The 23,309-nt window shown below is 45.6% G+C and overlaps 1 protein-coding gene across 2 annotated transcripts in view; it reads right to left on the bottom strand.

Annotated features, from left to right (window-relative positions):
* Positions 1-15,536: 15,536 nt before the first annotated feature.
* LOC138265574 (phospholipid scramblase 1-like) overlaps positions 15,537-23,309 on the bottom strand; it is a 399,538-nt gene continuing 391,765 nt past the window's right edge. Inside the window, exon 9 of one of the 2 annotated variants that reach the window (XM_069213400.1) lies at positions 15,537-16,737. In XM_069213400.1, the coding sequence (XP_069069501.1) occupies positions 16,699-16,737 (39 nt within the window). In that variant the 3' untranslated portion in view covers positions 15,537-16,698. The remainder of the gene's footprint in view (positions 16,738-23,309) is intronic. The other variant, XM_069213401.1, reaches the window with a different exon arrangement.

Genomic DNA, 23,309 nt, shown 5'->3' with positions numbered 1-23,309 from the left:
GAACACAATAGTCCACAGTGTAGAGTGAAACATTTCTTATCAATTACAAAGTTGTTTCTCTTACACGTTCACATAATTCATTCGCTTTAAAAAAGCTGCATCTTTGTGAGTGAACATCTTTGTTACCTCAGAAAGGGCCAGATGTATGAAAGGGTTTTACCCATTCTGTATCTAACAGAAAATCCTTTAGTTCATATGGCCCTAAATAACTAATCTCTTTTTTTTAATTGAGTAGATTTGCCAAAGTAAACAATATAGTGTAGATAAAATAATATTTTACCAGACCAAATGTTGCACGATCAAAAATCAAATATAAATACAAAGCATAAACTAACAATCCATCGCATCTAAGAAAAAATGTGGATTTTATTGTACACCAGACCAGAGGTCTCACACATCAAAAATTGGCATAACCCAATCATATATTAACATTCCATCTTGTACGTCTTTATGTGGCCTAGATAGATACTTCTTTGCCTGTGAGAAATGGTGCAGGTAAACATTCTGGTATATTAACACAACTTTTTTACCCATAAAGTGCTATAATACTTTCTAAGATTTGTAAAACGTATGCATCCAACATGGCAAAATATCTTGCACATTGTAGGTTGATCAAATACCATCTGTACTAATTCATCATAATCGTATTGGTGAGACCTTTATCACTGCAAAAATGAAGATTCAAATAATAAGTCAATTAATTCCATCATAACTAAAGTGCTACAATACGATAGAGGAATTGCATGCTAAAGGACTGCAGCTTGAATTGTACTTTATCATATTTTTGAAAGGTGGTTTTGTGATTTGTAAAGCTTTTACATGAAAACAAAACCAATTATCCTATCCATTGTAACTTTGCTAATGCTTGCCATTAAGTTAAAACAACTTCATCATACTATATGGTCGTGCTGTATGGCCCCTTTGTATTATCAAAGCCATAATTTCCCTTTGCTATTCAGTCCAAAGGAAACCCTCTGAGAACACCTTATTATTAACATCTCACTAAATGTGCAGCCATAATTTCTAATGGTGCTCAAGCAGCAAGATATTTCTTTAGGCTGTCCAACCTCCAGGTGTAAGCTTCCTCAAATCACATTGTCCTCTGTAGCTTCATGAACATTATCTTAGGAGTTGGTACTATAACTGTTCGCCATTATTGTAAAATCAATGATCTTGCTACAGCTAATGATGCGGAAATAAAATTCTGGGCACACTTATCTAGGTAGAAAGTTTGACTTAATATCCCAAATACCATCTTGGCTTCTGGCTCCAATGTCACTTGGATACCTTCACTTAGTTCTTGAAAACCACCTCCCAGAATTGTAACAGTTTGGGACACTCAAAGAAATAAGCAGCCAGTCCCCTTTTCCGTCTTGAGCACATCTAAAACATTTAACAACAAGCGGATACATTTTATGAATTGCTTTCAGCGCACACTAAGCTAACCAGAGAGATAGAACACTCATTCCCTTTAAAATTAGTTGCCCTGAGAGATTTGTAACCCTTATCGAGATGTACTCCCATTTTCGGTCAACCTACATCCTGTCTCCTGCTCTGTCTTTCTCAGATGGTCTTCAATTAATGAGGAGTCTGTGTACCTCCGAAGAGACCTGTACCAGTTCCCTATTTCCAACAATTGCGTTTTATACTATAGCTTCATAATTGTCTCTGTGGAATGGCTCATTTCTTGCAGACTACTATTTATCAAGCTTATAATTTGGACAAAGCTATGACAGAGCTTCCAATACTCAGTCCTTACTCGTGGTTATTACATCTTCCTAGTTAGCAGGGTGAGTGCCTTGGTAGAAATCACCTACTGCCCAATACCCTTTTGAGTTCCATATACTACAATTTTATTTTATTTTTTTAATCGCCAGGTCTAGCCCCTGACAGTCCTGTAAACATTACCAAACGATGACATTCTGGAATATGCCTGGTTTTGAAAAACCTTTGCACTAACAAAATAATTTCAGCTTATATCTTGTTATTTTCGGCAATCTCACCATTCTTTAAAAAATATAAAATTGCTTCCACTCTCCTGTATCATTTTCCTTATTAAAAAAAAGATATAAGCAGCCTTCCGCTACATCCTTTTTAACCATAATGTCCAACTATGTGGCCTGGTAAGACAAAGAAAAATCAGTTGGAGCCAAACTGCCTTGTTTCTTATCTAGCTGAAGGACTGAATATCTTACTCTAGAATTTTTTCCTTTACATAAAAACTTAAATCTAAAGGATTCTAGCTCTTTTGCCCTATGCCCTATTGACATTTATTGGGAGGTTCGCTAAAAGAAATAAAAACATTGGCAAAACCAGCATTTTGATTAAAGACAGACTCCCTATTAAAGTAAGGGACCATGTTTTTAAAAGCCCTTTTACTTTTACCATAGTTTTTTCATAATTGAGCGTAAATGGGTCAGTGTACTTATTCATCATATTGATGCCAAGATAGCGAATGGGATAACTGCTATAGAAATTCAGTATAAGCTCTACCAGCAGCACCAAAGGAATGGCATTGAAGAGCAAGTTCTCTGTTTTATCCTGATTAACCTTATCGCCTCCCCACCATATTTGTGTATTCTTGAATGATATCCAATGCTCCCTTAATATTAGCCTGGTGAGTCTTATGATATAACACCAAATCGTCCACAAACAGCTTGAGTTTAGACATCCCTTGCAGAGGAGGGATATCACTGTTGGCACTTTGTATCTGCTCTCCTAATGGTTCAATAAAAAGTGTGAAAAGTATAGAAGACATTGGGCACCCTGTCGCGGGCCACGCTTAATCTGGACAATGCCTGCTAGTTTTGGATTTATTATTACCCGCGCTTTGCTCTAGAGCAAAAAACAGCATCTCAGTTCACAAAATTTAATGCCTTCTTAGCATCAGTCATTGCAATAGCAGCTTTGTCCTGAATGCAGGAGAAAAAGATCAATAGCCTGGACCAGATAATGTGTATTTGCAGCCATCATTCGCTTTTCAAAAACCCATTCTGCTCCTTATGCACCAGGGTCTGCCCGACCTCAATAATACATGACGCCCAAATCTTAGCAAACAGTTCATAATCTACATTAAGTAGGAGTATTGAACGGTAAGAGTTTGCACTCATGGGATCTTTATCTCTTTTTAAAAAACATACCACCAGTGGCTCTTTGAATGTTGGGGGGATATCCAATCCATCTACGATTTCATTAAATAATCAGACCAAAGGGGGCAATGACTTTTTCAGGAATATTTTGTACACTTCATTTGGAATTCCGAAATTACAAATATCTAATCATTAGTTAACAGTAGTGGCGGCTGCCACTGAATGGGGGTGGCAGGACGGGTTGCAATGGGACTGTGGTGGATAAAAAAAAAAAAAAACACTTCCATTCGAGTAGAGATACATTCCTCTCCCCTCCGTCCTCTTCTTGTTCCCGGGCGCAAATAGGTTCCCAGCCATTCACGACACTGCTGTCACCAGCATGACAGCAGCATTGTGATTGGCCTGAGTGGCCTACTTCGCCACTCAGACTACAAGTGGGAGGGTGTGCATGTTCTCCACTCAGCTATTCAATACAGCAGCATAGACAACATGCAAAGTACGCATGTCTGTTTGTTCGGCCCAACTAGTCTGGCCAGACAGACATGTTCTCATTGTGGTACATAGCCCTCCTCCTGCCCCCTCCAACCAGTCCAGCCCCACCCCTTACTACAAGGAAAAATAAAATGATAATAACGTAGCATATACTATTATAATTTTATTTTTCCTTTTTCGAAAATCCAGCGGGGTGACAGCTGCCCCTGGTTCACAGTGATCGTTCTGTAAGTAGAAAAATTTGCAGAGTTAAATGAAAAACATTTTATGCAACCATTGTTCATTTTGAAAAACATGCCCATTAGAAGGTCGGGAAATAATCATTTTATGCGAATTAAGCATTCTTTAGTCATGTCAGCTTGTCAGAAAGTGTTGCTTCAGCTGTTCGGGTCTAGTGCGAGTAAATATGGCAGCCTTTTACAATATTTACATTTAAACGCATATATTTTCATTAAAGCCTACACGTTAATTCTGCACATAATCACATTGTTTTTTTCACCATTGTAAAATACTTCAAGCACATGTGTAGTGGTCCTTATTTTGTGTGACAGTGGCTGAGAATAAAGCTGCTTAGAAGTGACTGTATGTCTCCATCACTCCTAGGATGTTTGATAAGGGATCTGGGACTATATGAATGGCATACACAGGTGTACATGCAGGCACCTGAGTGTATCCAAATTTGCCGGTCTGTGTTGTGATTTTCCTATGGCATCACCAGCAGACTACACCTTGTAAGTATGTGTGCAGGAATTTGAACATGGATGTTCAATGGTCAAGTGTGTAGTACATTTAGAGTTAAGTAAATAATATTCTGAAAGGTATAGGCAAATGGCTAAGAGCATCCGAGCAGAGCAGTGTCTTCGGTGTTTTGGTCAACAGAGTCTGCAGGTATGTCTTGGTTTCTGACTGCATTTGCTACATAATCCATCATCTGACACAAAATTTGCATATTTTAACAAAAAAGGTTTGTAGCTCAAACACATCAAACATTACAGAAAATGTGGTATGATGTGTGGTCCCGCAGAGGAATGCCCTTCGCAAAAGCCGGCTGGTCAACTTTCAATTAGCTATTGCTATATTGGAGTTTTAATCTGGTACTAAGAAGATAAAATATTTGCTGGGACAGCATTGCCTTGTGTAAAAATGTCAAAATAATGAAGTAATACTACCACGAAATGTGCTTCGTTAATCCGCATTATTTGCCTTTTCTTGTCACATAGTTTACTCAACCCTGTTGCATAATGTTCTACTCCCCTGCCACATAATTCCAGTGACCCTGGTGTCCAAGCACATGTATGCAGCAGTTTGCATGGACGTCAAATGGTGTAGCTTGGGGCGCAGTTCTTACTAATCCATCCCCTGACTATAGAACCAAAAGCAGGAAGCGGGGTTGCCACTGGGCATCATGCACTGGTAATCTGTGTCTCGAAAACATTGATTAGTTCTTAAGGGCCTCTTCTTTCTGCAAAATTGCAGACAAAAGCTGTAGGAGGCTGGCCTGGTTAGTAGTGGGTGCCTAAGGTACTTACACCTTATACCAGGTCCAGTTATCCCTTATTAGTGAAATGTAGGCAGTGTCTATTAGCTTAGGCTGTCTAGTGGTAGCTGTAGCAGAGCAGCCAAAGCTGAACTAGGAGACATGCAAAGCTCCTGCAATACCACTATAGTTACACAGTACTTATACACAATAAAAGACAATACTCAGTGTTAACAAAAATAAAGGTACTTTTACTGGCAAAAGGCTATAAATATCTTAGAGGCAATACCCATTCTGGAGGTAAGTATCATAGACAATATATACACTAGTAACCCAAATGAGGTAAGTAAACAGTCATAGAATAGTGCAAACAGTAGAAAATACAATAGATTGTAATGGGCCTAGGGGCAACACAAACCATATACTAAAATAGTGGAATGCGAATGTCAAATTCCCCCCTAGGCAAGTGTAGTGTGTAGAGGGGCGCTGGGAGTGTAGGAAAACACCAAAGGTAAGTAAAGTACCCCACCCCAGAGCCCAGGAAAGTAGGAGTAAAGTACAGCAAGTTTCCTAAGGTCACACTACAAGCCATGATAAAGGATTATGCAAGAACCAAACAAGACTGCAAGCAACAAACAATGGATTCCTGGACCTGAAGACCTGTGAAGAGAGGAGACCAAGTCCAGAAGTCGAAGAAGAGTCCAGGAAGGACAGGAGCTCCTGCCAATCTAGAAGAAGGTGCAAAAGTGGATTTTCCGGTTAGAAGAAAAGTATAGAAATGCACCAAAGAAGATAGCTGGGGGGTCCTGCTTGGTGCAAGATATGTCCCACGTTGAGTTGTTGGATGCAGGCTGTTTGCGTCGCTGGATTCTGCCAAGAAGCCTTGGTTCAAGCAAGTACACGGTTTGTGTCAAAGAGGAGCTGCCTGGACTCAGGAGAGAGCTTGGGGTCTCAACTTGGACTGAGGAGACAGAGGGGGTTCTCAGCACTTCAGAGAGCCCTAAGAAGCCCAGGCAGCACCCACAGGAGTCCCAGAACACGGGGACAAAGAAGATGCAAAGTGCGGTCTTCGCAGCACTACACTGGAGGATTCCATGCCGCCAGAGAACAACTGAGAGAGCCTAGCATTGCAGGATGGAGTGCTGGGGACCTGGGCTATGCTGTGCACGAAAACTTTAGGAAGAAGTGCAGAGAAGCCCAAGGAGCTGCAGAAGTACACAGGGGTACTGTAGCAGCAAGGGGAGGCAAGCCCCACCAAATTTGGACGGCTGGACAGTCTGGGTCAGTTCGGTCCACCACCTGTGTTTCAGGGATCACGCTCATCAACAGGAGAGGAGCCCCAGAGTACCGGTTGTCATTGCAGAAGGGTGCCTGCTGAAGCAGGGAAGTGACTCTGTCACTCCATGGGAGATTCCTTTGGCTCTTCCAGTGCAGGGTGAAGACAGGCACACCCTGGAACCTGCACACCCTGGAACCTGGTGCAAATGCTGGCTGGAGCTGAAGTTGCAGGTCACAGGAGTCGTCCTGGATACTTTGTTGCAGTTACCGCGCTTTCTGGAGCAGTCTGTGGTTGATCCGATGGTCAGAAGCTGAAGCAGAGGTCTCCTGGAGGAATATTACAAACCGAATCTGAGGCAACACCCAGAGGAGAGACCCTAGACAGCCCTGAGAGGGGAGATTGTCTACCTACCCAGGTACGCACCTATCAGCAGGGGTCTCTGATGTCACCTGCTGGCACTGGCCACTCAGAGGTCTCCAGAGGGTCCCCACACCTTGGAATCCAAGATGGCTAACACCAGGGACACTCTGGAGGAGCTCTGGGCACTACCCCTGGGGTGGTGATGGACAGGGGAGTGGTCACTGCCTTTTCCTTTGTCCAGTTTCGCACCAGAGCAGGGACTGGGAGTCCCTGAAATGGTGTAGACTCGATTGTGTAAGGAGGGCAATGTTTGTGCCCTTCAAAGCATTTCCAGAGGTTCTGGGAGGATACCCCTCCCATGCCTGTAACACCTATTTCCAATGGGAGAGGGTGTAATGCCCCTCTCCTAAAGGAAATGCATTGTTATGCCTTCATGGGGTTGAGCTGCTAAATTCACAGGAGGGCAGAAACCCGTCTGTGAGGTGGCAGCAGCTGGGGCTGCAGTGGAAACCTCAAAGAGCTTGTATGGCAGTACTGGGGGTCCATGGTGGAGGCCCCAGGGTGCATGGGATTGGCCCCCAATACCAGATTTGGATTGAGGGGTCAATTCCATGATCTTAGACACCTCACATGGCCATATTCAGAGTTACCATTGTGAAGCTACATATATGTATTGACATATATGTATTGCACGCTTATAATGGTGTCCCTGCACTCACGAAGTCCAGGGAATCGGCCCTGGACAACGTGAGGGCACCTTTGCTAGTGCAAGGGTGCCCCCACACACAGTAACTTTGCACTTAGCCTTCAGTAATGAAGGTTAGACATATAGGTGACTTATAAGTTACTTAGTGAAGTGAAAAACGGCTGTGAAATAGTGTGTGCACTATTTCACTCAGGATCCAGTGGCAGTCCTGAATAAACGTTTGTATGAGTTCCTTATGGGTAGCAAAAGAAATGCTACAGCCCAAAAGGAACATCTGGAACCCCGTTTCCCTGGGAACCTAGGTACCATATACAAGGGGCTTATTAGGGGGGTCCAGTGTGCCAATCAGATTTGGAATATGGAGTCACTAAACTGTTTCAACAACTATGCTAAGTAGAGAGAGCATTTGCACTGGAGTTCTGGATAGCAGAACTTCATTGACACAGTCAAGCATACTGACAACAAATATAGGCCACAAACTATGAGCACTGTGGTCCTGGCTAGCAGGATCTCAGTGAAACAGGCAAAACACACTGACAAACACGCAGAAATTGGGTGTAACGTGCCAAGAAAGATGGTACATTCCTACAAAAGTTTTTAACATGATATAAAGGAAAAGAATGACCGAGTCGAGGGGTTCCCCACCCCCACCCCCAGGGCGTCCAGATGGCCACACTTAGAGAAGGAGTCCTAGAGTGAGAAATGATTGAAGCTAAAAAAAGATATCAAAAGAAGCAACTGGAAAGAGACACAGGAGCAAGAATTTTAAAGAAAAATAGAGGACATAGAAGAAAGGTAGATATGGGGGTGAAAGGATACATGAAAGGATGGAAGAATAGGTGAAGAGAAGGAAGGATGAAAAGGACAATAGGGTCAAAGGAACAATAGTGAAAAGAACAGAGTGTGAAAAGAAGGAAAGATTAGCAAATCAAGAGATGGGTGTAACAATGAAAGGATCAATGGATGGAATTGTGAAATGACAGGAGGCAGTATGAATGATAAAAATAAAATGTTGGGTGGTTGAAAGAAAGGATGGGTTATGGAATGGTGATAAGACGAATGAAAGAACGAATGTGTGAAAGGATGGATGGATAAACGCATGAAACAAGGGATATATAGAAGGGAAAACCTTGCTTTATCCAAAGATGGGTGGGTGGACAGGTGTAAGGATGGTTTGGCAAATGGATAAATGGAAAGAAAGGTAAAATGATGTGTGGCCGAACATATGGATGTTTAAAATATGGATGGAATGGTTATTCATAAGGATGGACCAGAGGTGGATGTGTGAAAGGATGGAAGCATAAGTGGGTGGTGGGTTTACAGAACACTGAAAGATGAATGGTAGATAAGAGACGGGATGGATAAAACCGTGATAGGATGGGTGATGGAATGCTGAAGGGATAGAGAGAATGGTGAAAAGAAAGGGGTGATGCCTGGAAGAGTGAAGTGATCATTTGTAGTGATGGTCAGGCTCACTCGATTTGTGCCATTAGAGGCACAGGTCAATTTTATAGGAGGCTTGGTCATTTGAACTTCCTGGCTGCTTTTAAGGGCGGCTGTGGGTGTGTGCTGGCCTGTGAAGAAACGAACAGGCGTCTAATGGCCCGTTTTGGCATCCGTTATGTGCCTTGGAGTTTGTACTTTTGTAGGAGAGAGAGTTTAGGGTGTTTATGGGTGCCTGTTGGGTATATTACTTCCTAAGGGCACAATTCTAGATGAGTGTCTGGCGCAATTTACGTTTGCTGTTTTTTTAACAATTGCCTGTTTTTGTTTATGCGTGTTTACTGGTGTGCATTTGACAATGTTCTCAAATATTTGACAGTGTTCGTGGACGAACTGTAAAGTTTAAAGTGTCTATATTTGGGAGTCTGTGTTGGTGCATGGTGTGTCTTCCATAACTTGCGTGTACAAGCTGTTGGAAACATTATGTGTACATCTTTAAAAGGTGTTTCAACATTTGTGTACTCTTTGACAGTTTATATTTAAGGCTTAGGGTGTCTCCTGGAATGGTTCAATGACTTCTGCTGTAGATGGGTTTCTGTCAGTTTATAAAGGTGTTTCTGAGAATATTTAGGTACCGTCGTTTGAGTGTCTGTCCAGGGTACGAGGTGATTTGTGATTTTGTCCGTTCTAAGGAACGTGTCCACGTCTTGCAAGCCACTACTTTGCAAACTAGTTGCTTGCTAAGCTTCCACCGGTAGGATAAATATTTGCACAGCTGAGGGAAGCGGATGATATGGTCCCACTTCTGGAATAAGGTCTGAAGTAAGGAGCGAACGCGGCAAAGGAATCCCATGGAGGTCCTCACTTCAGTAAAGGCAGGCTCCAGTGGCATTGGTACCTCTATTCCCGGGCCTGAGTGACGCTGGAAGATCATCACTGGTGACCTCTGTTAAAGGGATCCTGGCTAGTGAGAAGACTCGCACTCGGGTGGCACCCTGGCACAACCTATACTTCTGCAAGCCACCTGAATAGTTCTAATAGCCCTTAGACTACTCTTGGCCTAATCTGTTCCACTCGTGTGAGAGAAGCTTGAACAGATGATACCCTGCTATACTTCTTCCGAATAAAATACTTGACTACTATATCCTACGCTGCCCCACCTCCCTAGTCCCTGCAGTATGTGGTCATTGCAGGTACCATTTAGACACTGTCAATCTAATGTGACACTGAGGCGTTGTTTAGTTGTCTGATAAATGCTCCGATTATAAATTGAGCAGAGTGGCACCCTCAGGTGAGATACTGCTGAATAAGGATCACCCGCTAGCATGGATTACATACTCCTCAACAATACAACATTATTTTACTTGTCATCAAATGTCCGCAGAATAATATTTCCCTTACCCATCCTACCTTTCAAGCAACTGAAACTAAAATCAGTTGTCTCCAAAGAGTGTACCCGTACATTTATTGTCCATAGATGTTATTCAATTTGAAAATGAGTATTGGCATTTTAAAGTACATAAAAACAGAGTTTGCAAGCTTAGGTCATGTATATGGAGGAGCATGGGAGTAGGACAGCTACCGCTGATGCCTTGCAAAACGTTACGCAGTTACCAGCGAGTCTAAAGATGGAAGCACCACTGACCGGCAGGGCAATTCTAAAAATAAATACATGAAAAATTGATTCAATAATATGCAATATTACTGAAACATCGCCATAGTCCTTTGGCATTTATAGGATTTTTTATATTTTTTACTCCTTTTTAAAACCCAATAAAAGATCCATCCTGTCTGACAACGGGTAGTGTCTTCCAAGGCTTGCCCCCACAATAACGGTACTCTTCTCCCCCTCCCTCACCTGAAGTGGAGCTGAATCCAACCAGGACTATCCAGCTGTAGATTAGTGTGCACAAGACTGCATGCTCATCAAAATAACCATACAGACACGAGTAGTGAGTGCATAACTGGCACGTGCGCCAGGTCCCTTTTATTAGCAGTGCCACCTGACTGGTGATATCTGTGCTGGATGGGTGTGGGATGACTATTAGTACTGCCCCTAGGGAGGGACAGCATGCCTGATGTGTCAGACACTGCACTACATTCCTTCCAAAATCCAAGAGAAAGGGCAAGCAAGTATAAACTGGGGAAACAAAACAAACTGGATACCACATAGACCATCACTCTGTAGAGTTAATCAGCAGGAAAACAGTGGACGTCCTGACTGATAAAGCTGACTGCACCAGGATATCACCACTCATAGTCAAAATGTAACCTGAGTGGTTCAGGACAAGAATGCTGGCGCAGAGACATCAGCGAGCATCTGGCAACATACATGATTGTTCAGGTGATCATTGGAGCTTATTGCCTGTAGGTATGCCAACTGTGTTGGATTCTCCTGGTTGTTAAGTGCTCCATGGGTGGAAGTGATGAGACTAGACAGGGGCTGGCATGATGGAGTTGCCAGCCATGTGGTGAACATGTATGACAGGTGCTGAAGACTTGCCTTCATGGTCACGGGCATTCCTTCTTGCGACGTAGACAATTTGGAGTGATGGTGCCCAGGTGCTTTTGTCTCTTCTTTGTCTCTTCTTTGAGGAGGCATCTGCACCCTTCAGCCTGGATGCTATGCATTGCTGAACTGCCTGTTACTGTGCCTGGAGGCCTACACAGGGAAGCGTGGGGCTGCGCCTTGATTTGCCCATTCTTGTGGCTTACTCCTGGTTCTCAGGCTGGGCTTGGGGAAGAGACTGTTTGCGCATGCTTGTTGCTTACTCCTGGGGTGCTGTTGCCAGGCCATCTTCCACTTCAGTTGCTTTTTCGTTCCAAAGATGAGCTCTGTCAATGGCCAGAATCTTCTCGGGTGTGCCTTTCAGGTCTGGCCACTCTTGATCTCCTCCCCTTCTTGGCTTGGTCACTCATCCGGTTTCCCAATGTCATCTGGCAGGTCACACTTACTTCTCTACTTTGTCCTTGGTGCTTCAGCATGCACCTTCTTTCCGATAATGCAGCTTAGGTTTCTTGTTGCTTGAGTCTCTTCTCTTTCTGGGTGAAGCAGCATGCACCTTGTTCATGGCTAGCCAATAGGACCTCTAAGTGGTGTCTGTCTCTGTAGTCCAGCCAACATCACAAACAAAATAAAATGATGTATGGAGTGTTGAAACTTTTTAAACACTCGCCCCCAGTCACAGATCTGGGTTTAATCCATCGTTATTTTGCTCGACACATCACCCCAGTTTGGACCCAGCCATATGCAAATCAGTCTTGACCCTGTTCCACATGGGAACAGTAGTCCAGCCACCAGCCTCTAGTGTTGGGTTCCAGTTTGGTGATGATCAGGTTAATTGCTGATCCAGTTCTCCTTGTCTCCATAGGTGATGTGTGGCTTCTAGCCACGTGTTGTGTGTTCCCTCTTCTGGAGCCTTCTTGGAGCTCCCACTCGGGGGCTAGATGTCTGTGGCCTCAAGGTTCTTCCAGCCGCTTGACACGTTTCTTTTCTGGGTCGGTGTGAGTCACACCACTCCTCAGGGACCTTCTTGGAGCTCCTATTTTAGGGTCTTCCCTCTTACTGGATCTTCCGCGGGCAGTAGGGAGCTGTGGTTCTGCCTTCTTACTCTGGGTGGTGAAGGCTTTGAGGCATTGCTGACATCAGGTATGAGTGATGGTGTGTGACATGATGTGCCTTGAGGGTGTGAGACGATGTTGTCCCAGCGCCTGGACCACAGTTGCAGTGTTATGTGCTTGTGCCTAGCTTCTGGTGTGGCATTTTTTTTTGACCTCTCCTTGGGTCTGTGTCTATCTGCAGTCTCAGACAATGTGATGTCTCTGGGCTTTTCAGTCTCTTTAGTGGGTGGCACTTGATGGGTTGCACCTCGTGATCTGGGTGCCTTCCTGGGATGCTTCCACCTCTCAGTCATGCTGAAGCAGCGCCTGAGCACTTAACTCCCTTTTGCTGCTCGGCCCCTCTCATCCTCATTTGGGCAAAGAGTTCCAGCATGCTTCCTCTGGAGCTGGCTCTCTGATGGTGCCACAATGCAGCAGCTGTCTCACCTTCTGGCTAGTCAGACCATACCTGGGTGTCACTGAGGCCAGTCACTGCGGTCCGCTCATGGCTGGAGTGGCTCTGTAGGCTTTGCGATCCGGATTCTCTTTTGCTCTCTCTCTTTGGCAGTGTTGGAAGGCGATGACTTGGAGCAGTGCTACTGTTTGCTATTAGGAGTAGCGCTGGATGCTGCAACTATTTGCTTTGATGTATTGTGTAACAGCCTGTTTGTGGGCTTAAGACTTTATTTCTTCTCTTGGGCATGACCTGTGTCGAGCCTGGAGCCCCTTGCACTGAATGTTTTCCCTTGCTGTTCCTGTGAGGTTATCAGTGTGCAGTGTCTGGTGCACACATCCCGGCTTCCGTGTCCCAGGCACAAGGGGAACCTCTTTTGACCTTTTGCGTGATTGAGTTGGGTGGGGAAATGCAGCTCTGTGCCCTTCGTTTTGTTCTCCCTTGGGGTATTAGATGGCCCTTGTCCCTTGTGAGGCCGTAACAGTGGTGGTCTGGACTCCACTTGCTGTGATTCTGACTCCTAGAGTACGGGCTATGGGAAGGGTGGCTCAGACCTTGCTTCTATAGCCTCTTAACTAGTGGTTGGTGACTGTGAGGAGGTTGGCCTGTCATGCTAACCCCTCCAAGATGTGTGATAAGACTGTCCCACTTTCGGCCGTGTACTATCGTCCCCTCTCCCATGTAAAACACACTGGAGACGTTACTGGAGGTTACAAAAGGCAGCAGTGTATTACAACATGAACACATGGTTCATAAAATATTGCACAAGTGGTCTATATGCCCCATGTTACAACATTCTTTTTGTGTCTAAGTTTTTGAGTCCAGTCCTTCTGCTTGTCAACCACTAATTTGCACAGCCTTTTACGTGTTCTGACCTACTGGGGGATTCAGTGTGTGCTGGCGGATAGGCTTCCCTTGCTGCTAAGTCCCTGTGGGTGCCTTCTGGCCTTGCCCTGGCTGCAAGTGCTGTGTCTGCCCACCGCTGACCCCTTCACCGGTTATTGCTTGCAGCCCTTGTGCCACTGCTATTAGGCATCCCAAGGGCACTATCAGAGTGACTCTTCCTCTTAGGCTACTGTGCTTCTATGGGCTGACTGTGTGTCTATTCCACCACGCAGCTCTTGGTTCCACAACAGTGGGCAACTCCCCCTTTTCTCATACCTATGAGAAACCAAGTTCTTCTAGCTCCTATACTACTTTGAGTACGAAAATGCCAATTCCAAATCCTGATAGATGCACCCCATAAGCCACATGATTTCGGGGTGTTCTTAAGTTAATGAACCCGTGGCTAACGAAGCCCCACAAGTTTGCCCTGCAGAGTATGGGCAAGGAAATGTTAATTTTTTTCCTAGCATTCCACCGCCCCTTAAACTTGTGCCCTGACTATGATTCTGGACCATATAAAGTCAGCTGGGCACACGAGCCTTGCTTCTGCAGTGAGCCTTGATGCCATGTCCCCTAAAAGGTCCTTTCCACCCAGACAAGTGAGGACGAGCCCACCGAGGTGTACGACTACTGCATCGGGTTCACCTTTGCCAAGTGTGTCTTGTGTAGTCAGTAGCAGCTGTTCCGAACTAATGCCTGGGCAGCCCAGCCATACGTCTTTTGCATTATGCAACTGTAGCTCAGGGCAAGTACTTCTTGCCTCAGCCCACTGCTTTGCTTTGGATATGAATGAGTGGCCTAGGATCCAGACAATGTAGCGTCCTTCAGTCAGACGTGTTAGTGTAATAAATACATTAACCTTTTTTTTGCTTGTTTGATCCCACAGCCCTGCCTTCTTTTTGCATTTGTCATGCTGTTTTTTTCTGCAGAATTATAAGTTCCGCTCAGTGGTGCAACGCAAAATAATGAGGTCTCCCTGTGGAAACTGGTGAGAGTCCCAGTAGAACCTCCCATATTTCACAGATAACCAAGGGCCATGTTGGTTTAGCATTTTATGGTCATGTGATTATTGCCTTTTTTAAAGCTCTGCATATTCGCCACCTCCTTGTTCAATATTCTTCAACTACCGTTTTAATAAAAAGGCAATAAAAACAGGGGCGGCTCCTCCATTACAGAAGAGGAGTGCCGTCCCACTAGAATGCTCAGAGACAAAAAATAAAATGGTCAATAAATGAGAGAAAGCATAGGACTCCAGTGTCCTCGGGAGCGCTGAGAGAGCCCGCTTCCTCCAATCCAGGAACTTCTCCCATGCAGGTTAGCAGCATGAGAGCTGTGCCAGGATTGGTTAAGTGAGTTAGCTGCGGCCCTGGGGGTCACGTGAGGAGAAGAGAAGGAGGACAAGAGCGAGGAGGATGTGTCTGCATAAACTCAGTAACTAACTTTCCTTTTATTTAACTTTTTTTTTAAAGTATTTTACAACTGCACCCACACACAACCCATTTGCTCACCCCTCTACTCGCTAGAGTTGCCAACCGCCACAGAACAAAAACACAAAAAGACATTACTGAGGTAGAAGTACGACATTTATTTATTTTCCTTCAATATTATAATTATATTATTGATGTTTTCTACTGCAGATTGGTACATTTATGCCTACAAGTACAGGCTACTAGTAACCTGCTCTGGTATCCACACAATTGTGCAATATTTAGACTTCTAAATTGACAACGTATGTACAGAAGTGGCTAAAATGCGTTAAAAGTGATTTATTGAATTACATGGAGGCAGGTCTGCTTAATGCGAATTTTACTTTTATCTATCAGACAAATTTCAAGCAACACAATATTTAAAAACAAACATTGAAATTGAGAGAAAAAAAAACACATTTTCCAGTGTGCCTATAGGGCAATCATTAAAAACGAATAGGACTTTTTGTGATGGCACACATTAAACCTGCTGGATATTCATCTACAAGTGAAACAATAACGTACATACTGCTGAGTAGCCCCATGTGAATGTACAGGATTTATGTGGTATCTGAAGCTCTTGAAGATTAAAACACACAATTGACATGCAATATTTAAAATGTGTCCTAATTTGTCATCAAAACTGTAATATGTTCTTGTTGTCCATTCAAACAAGACTAACTTTTGTTCAATGCAAAGTGCACTTAAAAAGCATGCCAGCCCCAGTCGAAGCAATAGCAGTCAAATTATGTCCTGTAGAGTGCAGAAGTAAATACAGTGCAAAAAACAAAAATAACATCCTAGCTTGTAGATGATCTGCCAACATCAGATCCATTAAAATGTCAGGATAATTATTTCTCGTCATTACCCTACCTCACTGCCACCGAGTTCTTAATTTGGAAAAAATGCCAGGTCCCAACCTATTTCAGGCCACTACAACTTGCGTAACCTCCCAGCTCTGCCAAATGCCAGTGCTACTGTTCCCTAATAACCATCCTACTTCATTAAACATGAGTTTGGATTATTCCATGTGACCAAACATTTAAGAATGGCCGGCCTGATAGATGTATTGTTATTTTAAAGATTACTGACATTTTAAACTTTCTTCTTAAGTGTCCTGCCCGAAACGAAACAAACAGTGCCACCATGTGGTAGACAGTTGTTAAAAACAAGTGCCGGTGTTGACATAGAAGTGCGCACAAGAAGCACTGCTCCGGCTCTGCCTTCAAACGTAATCAATTGGCGTATGTACAGTAGTTACAATTCAGTTCAGTAACAAAGCTGATGTGAAATCTATGCATAATACAGTTAAGATTCTGCTTTATGAAAAATATATATGCTGACCATCCCATTTATTTAAAATATATATAAAACATTTTGAGAAGTATAACAATCATTTATATTTGCCAGCTAAAGCTGCCAATGCCAAATGTCAAGTTATCAAGTGTCAATTATTGTCTTGCTTGTGCTCGAAAAACATGAAATCCTAAAAATGGAAAAGACAAAGAAATATTAATTTTGTGTACCTTAAATACAGATTTTAAACATTTACAATTAAAAACAGTCAATCTTAGTAATCTGCTCATCTAGCACATCACCAAACGACTGGTTGAAGGATTCCTAAATTCAATCATTTATTTAGCTTTAGGTCATTAAGTAGATTTGGCGCCCTTTTTGTAATCCTTTGATCTAGCCAGCCAATCAGAATACTCCATCTGTGGGCTATAGCTACAGTACCAGACCTGCAAAAGGGAGCATTCCATGGGTGCCTTCCCCAAACTCTTCAGAAACGCTCTGGCTTCTTACCCTATACACCCATTCTGAATGAGAAAGTGAAGGAAAAGATGGGGGCGGCACAAAGCAACTTAAGGAGAGCAGCTTCTGATAAAACATTTACAGCTACGGTGTTGCAACCCGTTCAACCCCTCACCCACTGCTGAATACACCACTAGGGGTAAGGGCTGGGTGCTAATACCCTATTGCCTGCAGCGGTGGACTTTTATGGCTGTTAATTGCCATTGTCACACTTGGGCCTATACTATAAAGGGTAATTATCATCCAATATTCTCTTAAATACCCACAACAGCCTCTTATGCCATCTTGTGGACACACTGCAGCATCTTCCAGATCAGATAGGAATGTGTCAACAGGTATAGAGAAGAGACAGCCTACGGAAATAATTTTACCGGTAAGCAACTTTTCCTCCCTTGACACTGATAAAACGGTCAAGTGGAATGATTTTTTTTTTCCAAGATGTGTGTTCCATTTCAGTTTGCTTCAGAATTCCGAGAGTAATATTTGACAGAGGCATATTGGGGGTAAATATTTTTGTATTAGCAGTCTAGTCAATTACACAGTAGGGAGTAACAATTCACAAAGGGCCTCAGAGTTGCTCATTATGTGGCACTATGTACTTGGGGGTGTGGCCAGTCACAGCAAGATGGCAGACGTGCCTTAAACTTGGCTCCGCCTGGAGGCCCAAGATCCAGACCAATCCCAGAGACTGCCAGCAATGGGCCCTGGCATCGCATCCTTTAACGGATGGGAGACAGTGGCAGAGGACTCTAGGCGGGTTGTGTGGGCTACAGGACCCACCACCAGTGCAGCAGATGGACGATGAGTTCTCAGGGGCATAGCTTGGTCAGTAAGATTGGGGGGTGCGTGAGCCTCAGATATTCCGACAATTAGGCTGGCATATAATGTTTAAATACATTATACGACGATCTGGGTGCATGGGAGAGGGGCCTCAGGGGCAGCGGAATGAGAGGAGTTCCGATTGGTAGGGGTACTAAGTGAAAGAAAACACAATATTCTGTAAAATTACCAATATTTTTGTCAACTTTAAAAAACGAGAGGGAGAGTGTGTTTGCCTTTTTGTCTGAATGTATGAAAAACAAAATCCTTGTAAAATCCGGCACACTACTTACCATACCTGACTGAAAGCAGAAAATTCATTTATTGGGTGTGTAGCACCTCTCCTGTGAAGTTATGCCCCTGGAGTCGTGTGGCCGGTGTGAGAAGCACGGAGGGGGGTGCCTGCTCAGAGGGATACGGTGATTCCGGTGTGGCCACTGACAGCTGGGAAGCAGCAACTACAGCCCTCCACGCCATTCCTCCTCCTTGTACCGATTACCTGCCCCCCTCGCCGGTTGGTGCTTTGGGACAGGACATGGGGGAGATGGGGACAGGTAGTCTCTCTCGCTCCCCCTTTCACTGAACAAGTTGCAGGAGTACAGATGGACACACTGCCAGTAGAAACTATCCCCATCCTCACAGGTGTTGCATTTCCCTTGATGGGACTGCTCATGCCCCCCTCAGGCGATAAGAGTCATGTGTGATACAGTCTGGGGGGAGAGGTGCAAGAAAACAACATAGGTCCTTTGCTGAGGTCTCTGAACTGCACACATTTCTATCTTACATCCCCAGATAGTCACCCTACTTATGCCTCAACTGCCTGTGCTCAAGGTCTTTAATCCTAGGATTGAGGCTGCACATATCAAACTGATCCACACAATGCATGGGTGTTAGAAATGGGGTCTTTGGTTGACAGTCGGGTTCACCCCTGTTCAAGCAAGGACCCTCACTCTAGTCAGGGTAAAAGAGAATCACCCTCAGCTAACCCCTGCTTACCCCCTTGGTAGCTTGGCAGAGAAATAGGCTTAACCTCAGAGCGCTAGGTGTAAAGTATTTGTACCAACACACACAGTAACTTAATGAAAACACTACAAAATGACACAACACCGGTTAAAAAAAATAGGAAATATTTATCTAAACAAAACAATACCAAAACGACAAAAATCCGACATACACAAGTCAAGTTCTGAATTTTTAAAGATTAAACTCAAAAATAGCGCTTAGAAACAAAAATGCTTCGATGAGATGTTAACATGGCGTCGTGACGGAGTCGTTCCCAACAAGCCGACACCAGCGGCGCCGGACACGGAGTCGCGTAGACCCCCAAGTACAGTACCTTTGGTGAAGAGTGAAAACAAGCCGATGCGCGAAGTCGGGAATCGCGGCGTCTGTGCGAAACGTTGAATCTGTGCACTTCGAGTGGCGTCGGTCACGACGTGGTGCGGCGACTTCCAAGGAGTCGCGGACTTCAGCGGGGCTGCTGCAGTGTCAGGCCTGCGAAGCGCGTCGCTTTCCAGCGAAGGTCACGGCGTCGGGTGCAGTCGGCGATACCGGATTCAGCGGTGGTCCAGAGTCGTCCGAAGTCGATTTCCTTGGATTTCCACCAGCTTTCCTTTCAAGGCCCAGGGACTGGATAGGGCATCACTTGTCAGAGCAGGAGTCTCTCCAGAGACTCCAGGTGCTGGCAGAGAGAAGTATTTGCTGTCCCTGAGACTTCAAACAACAGGAGGCAAGCTCTAAATCAAGCCCTTGGAGATTTCTTCACAAGATGGAAGGCACACAAAGTCCAGTCTTTGCCCTCTTACACTGGCAGAAGCAGCACTGCAGGAAAGCTCCACAAAGCACAGTCACAGGCAGGGCAGCACTTCTTCCTCAGCTATCAGCTCTTCTCCAGGCAGAGGTTCCTCTTGGTTCCAGAAGTGTTTCTAAAGTCTGTAGATTTGGGTGCCCTTCTTATACCCATTTTAGTCTTTGAAGTCACCTTTCTTCAAAGGGGACTCACACCTACTTGTGAAATCCTGCCTTGCCCAGGCAAGGCCTCAGACACACACCAGGGGGTTGGAGCCGGCATTGTCAGAGGCAGGCACAGTCCTTTCAGATGAGAGTGACCACTCCACCCCTCCCTCCTAGCAGTGCTGGCTAATCAGGAAATGCAGGTTACACCCCACACCCCTTTGTGTCACTGTCTAGTGTGAGATGAAAAACAACCCAACTGTCAAACTGACCCAGACAGGGAATCCACAAACAAGGCAGAGTCACAGAATGGTTTAAGCAAGAAAATGCTCACTTTCTAAAAGTGGCATTTTCAAACGCACAATTTCAAAATCAACTTTACTAAAAGATGTATTTTTAAATTGTGAGTTCAGGGACCCCAAACTCCACATGTCCATCTACTCTCTAGGGGAATCTACGCTTTAATCATATTTAAAGGTAGCCCCCATATTATCCTATGAGAGAGACAGGCCTTGCAACAGTGAAAAACGAATTTAACAATATTTCACTGTCAGGACATATAAACCACATTACTATATGTCCTACCTTAACCATACACTGCACCCTGCCCTTGGGGCTACCTAGGGCCTACCTTAGGGGTGTCTGACATGTAAGAACAGGGAAGGTTTAGGCCTGGCAAGTGGGTACACTTGCCAAGTCGAATTTACAAGTAAAACTGCACACACAGACACTGCAGTGGCAGGTTTGAGACATGATTACAGAGCTACTTATGTGGGTGGCATAACCAGTGCTGCAGGCCCACTAGTAGCATTTGATTTACAAGCCCTGGCACCTCTAGTGCACCTTACTAGGGACATACTAGTAAATCAAATATGCCAATCATGGATAAACCAATCAACATTACAATTTACACAGAGAACATACGCACTTTATCACTGGTTAGCAGTGGTAAAGTGCTCAGAGCTAAAAAACCAACAGCAACAGGTCAGACAAAATAGGAGGCAAAAAGATTGGGGATGACCCTGCATAAGCAAAAAAGTCCAACATGACACCCTACCAGCCTAAAGCCAGGGGAGAACAATCAATACCTTGATGTACTTCCCTGATTGGGGCGATAGAACAAGGACCCAGGCCCACAACAGCAGGGACATGTTCCAGTTCTACGCCTTCCTGACTCCAGTTGGATCCCTCTGTCCATACTCTCAGGGCCCACTAAGCTAACCCATGGGGAACCCTTCTCCACATCTACAGACACCATCTGTGCAGCACCTAACTTTACTTTGCTCACAGATGTATCCCAATGGGCAGATAGTACCACCAGGGCCAACACAGTGGTGTTGCCCACTCCACCCCCGGGGTGTGACTCTCGACCCCCCCCCCCCCCAAGGGGCAACTCTGTCCACCAGGACAGCAAGCCACAGTGGCCCCGGACAACTGTCAGGGATGAGAGCCCGACCTCAGGCCTCTCCAACCACTGTGACTGCGGAGAGTGGGGGCAGTAGCCCCAGGTGCCTGGCACCCTTTGACCACTCTCTCTTCCACCAGGTCAGGGATGACAACCTGACCCTGGTCCTCCCCTCTGGGGCTCTGTACCCTCCCTGCAGAAGCGGCACCCCCAGAGTCAATAACTGTCAGGGTGCTTGTAGAAGCAGTCCTGCACAATTCTTCCACCAGTGCAGGGCTGTTAACCTGCAACTGGTCCGCCAACCTGGGGTCTGTACCTTCAGGTTGGACCAGGGGTGAGGCTTCCCTCCCCCTGCCCTCCCTTCTGGGGTCCTGCACCCCCCAACTAGGAGTGGCCCCCTCAGAAGACAACATGGGATGGGCACTGTTAGCAGTAGCCCCTTCCTCCAGGTCAGGGGGGGACACCCTGAACCTGATCCTCCAGTCCAGGGTCTGTACCCACAGACTGGACAACCGCCTGGAAACCCAGGACTTTCTGGGAGGCATACCTACCCCCCACCAGGTCAGAGTTTACCCTCTGAACCTGGTCTTCCAACCCAGAGTCACCACCCTGCGGTTGAACCACTGCCTGGCGCACCAGGACTTTCTTGGGAGCACTCCTACCCCCCATCAGGTCAGAGTTTACCCCCTGAACCTGATCATTCAACCCAGAGTCACCACCCTGCGGTTGAACCATTGCCTGGCACACCAGGACTTCCAGGGGGGCACACTTACCCCCTTTAAGGGACACACCGTCCCCGAGGGCCACACAAGAGTCTGTCTGGTGCAGGTCTCCTGACCTCTGCCCATCTGACAGAGTCTGGATTCCCCCCAACTCAGAAATGGTCTCACCAAGGTCATTCCTGGGGGGCTCTGCTCTCAGAGCTGACCCTGACCCTCCAGGTTCTCCACTGGGGTCAGCAACCCCTTCTCAACCCTCTGTCTGGTCTTCTGCACCCCCTCACTAGGAGTGGTACTGCCAGACACCTGAACTGGTGGGACGCTGGCTACAGCCGCCCCCCCAAGTTCTCCTGACACTGTGGGGTCTCCCTCAACAGATGGCCCTATGGTACAGGCTAGGCTCCCCTCCTGGTGTTCCCTCATGGATCCCTTCAGGACCTGGGACCGGATCTCGGGCACCTTGGGCCTCAACCCATCCCCATTCCCTCTCCTCTGAGACTGGACATGGGGTCCCTCACCCATCCCACTACACTGGGACCTACCTGGGACACTACAATCCTTCCCTACCTCACCTGTTGGGAACTACCTAGACCACTCCTCTCAGGAGCACCCCCAAATGCCTCTTCAGACTCTCTGGTACTCACCCAGAAGTCTGCCTCCATTGTAAGCTCCCTGGGGTCAGAGAACTCACACTCCACCTGGTGTTGTCGTAGCTCTGGAAAATAAGGACTAGACATATGCTCTCCAGCAATTACATCACTCAGCCCCTCACATGAATTAACCAAAGTACCCTTCACCCAACCATCCAGTGACTCTTCTTTGAAAAAGCACCCCACATCACCCTCCTGAGACTGGTGAGACAGTACCTGACTGTCCCAGACACTCAACCCACACTCTTCTGGGATGTCTTCACACTCCATAACCAGGACTTCTACCTGGGGGGAACCCCTCTCCCTGTCACTCTCACCTAGAGTCAGTAGAGTGTCCCACCAGTAGGAATATGACTCCCCATGCCAGTTCCCCAATCCACCTCAGGGACCCTGTGCATCACTGGAGCTACCTCATACCCCTGAACCTCCTGGCGTGTGCTAACTCCCTCCCTCAAGTAGGGCACCACATCTCTGGGCATGTGCACTTCTTCAGCAGCACTGGATATAAAATTGTTGCTGCCACCTTTCCAGCTGGACTCAGCCCTTATGACTTCCAGGTCCTTCATTTTGAGCTCACAAGCCCAAATCCTCTTTTTGATCTCTAAGTCCCTCCTCCTTTCTTCCAACTCCTTCTCCCTTTGCATCCTCAACTCCTTGAACTTCAACCAGCGAGCCCTCTCTGCCTGTCTGTCCTGTA

The sequence above is a fragment of the Pleurodeles waltl genome, chromosome 11 (assembly GCF_031143425.1).
Source record: "Pleurodeles waltl isolate 20211129_DDA chromosome 11, aPleWal1.hap1.20221129, whole genome shotgun sequence".
Lineage (NCBI taxonomy): Eukaryota > Metazoa > Chordata > Amphibia > Caudata > Salamandridae > Pleurodeles > Pleurodeles waltl.
This window is presented reverse-complemented; position numbering and strand designations above follow the sequence as displayed.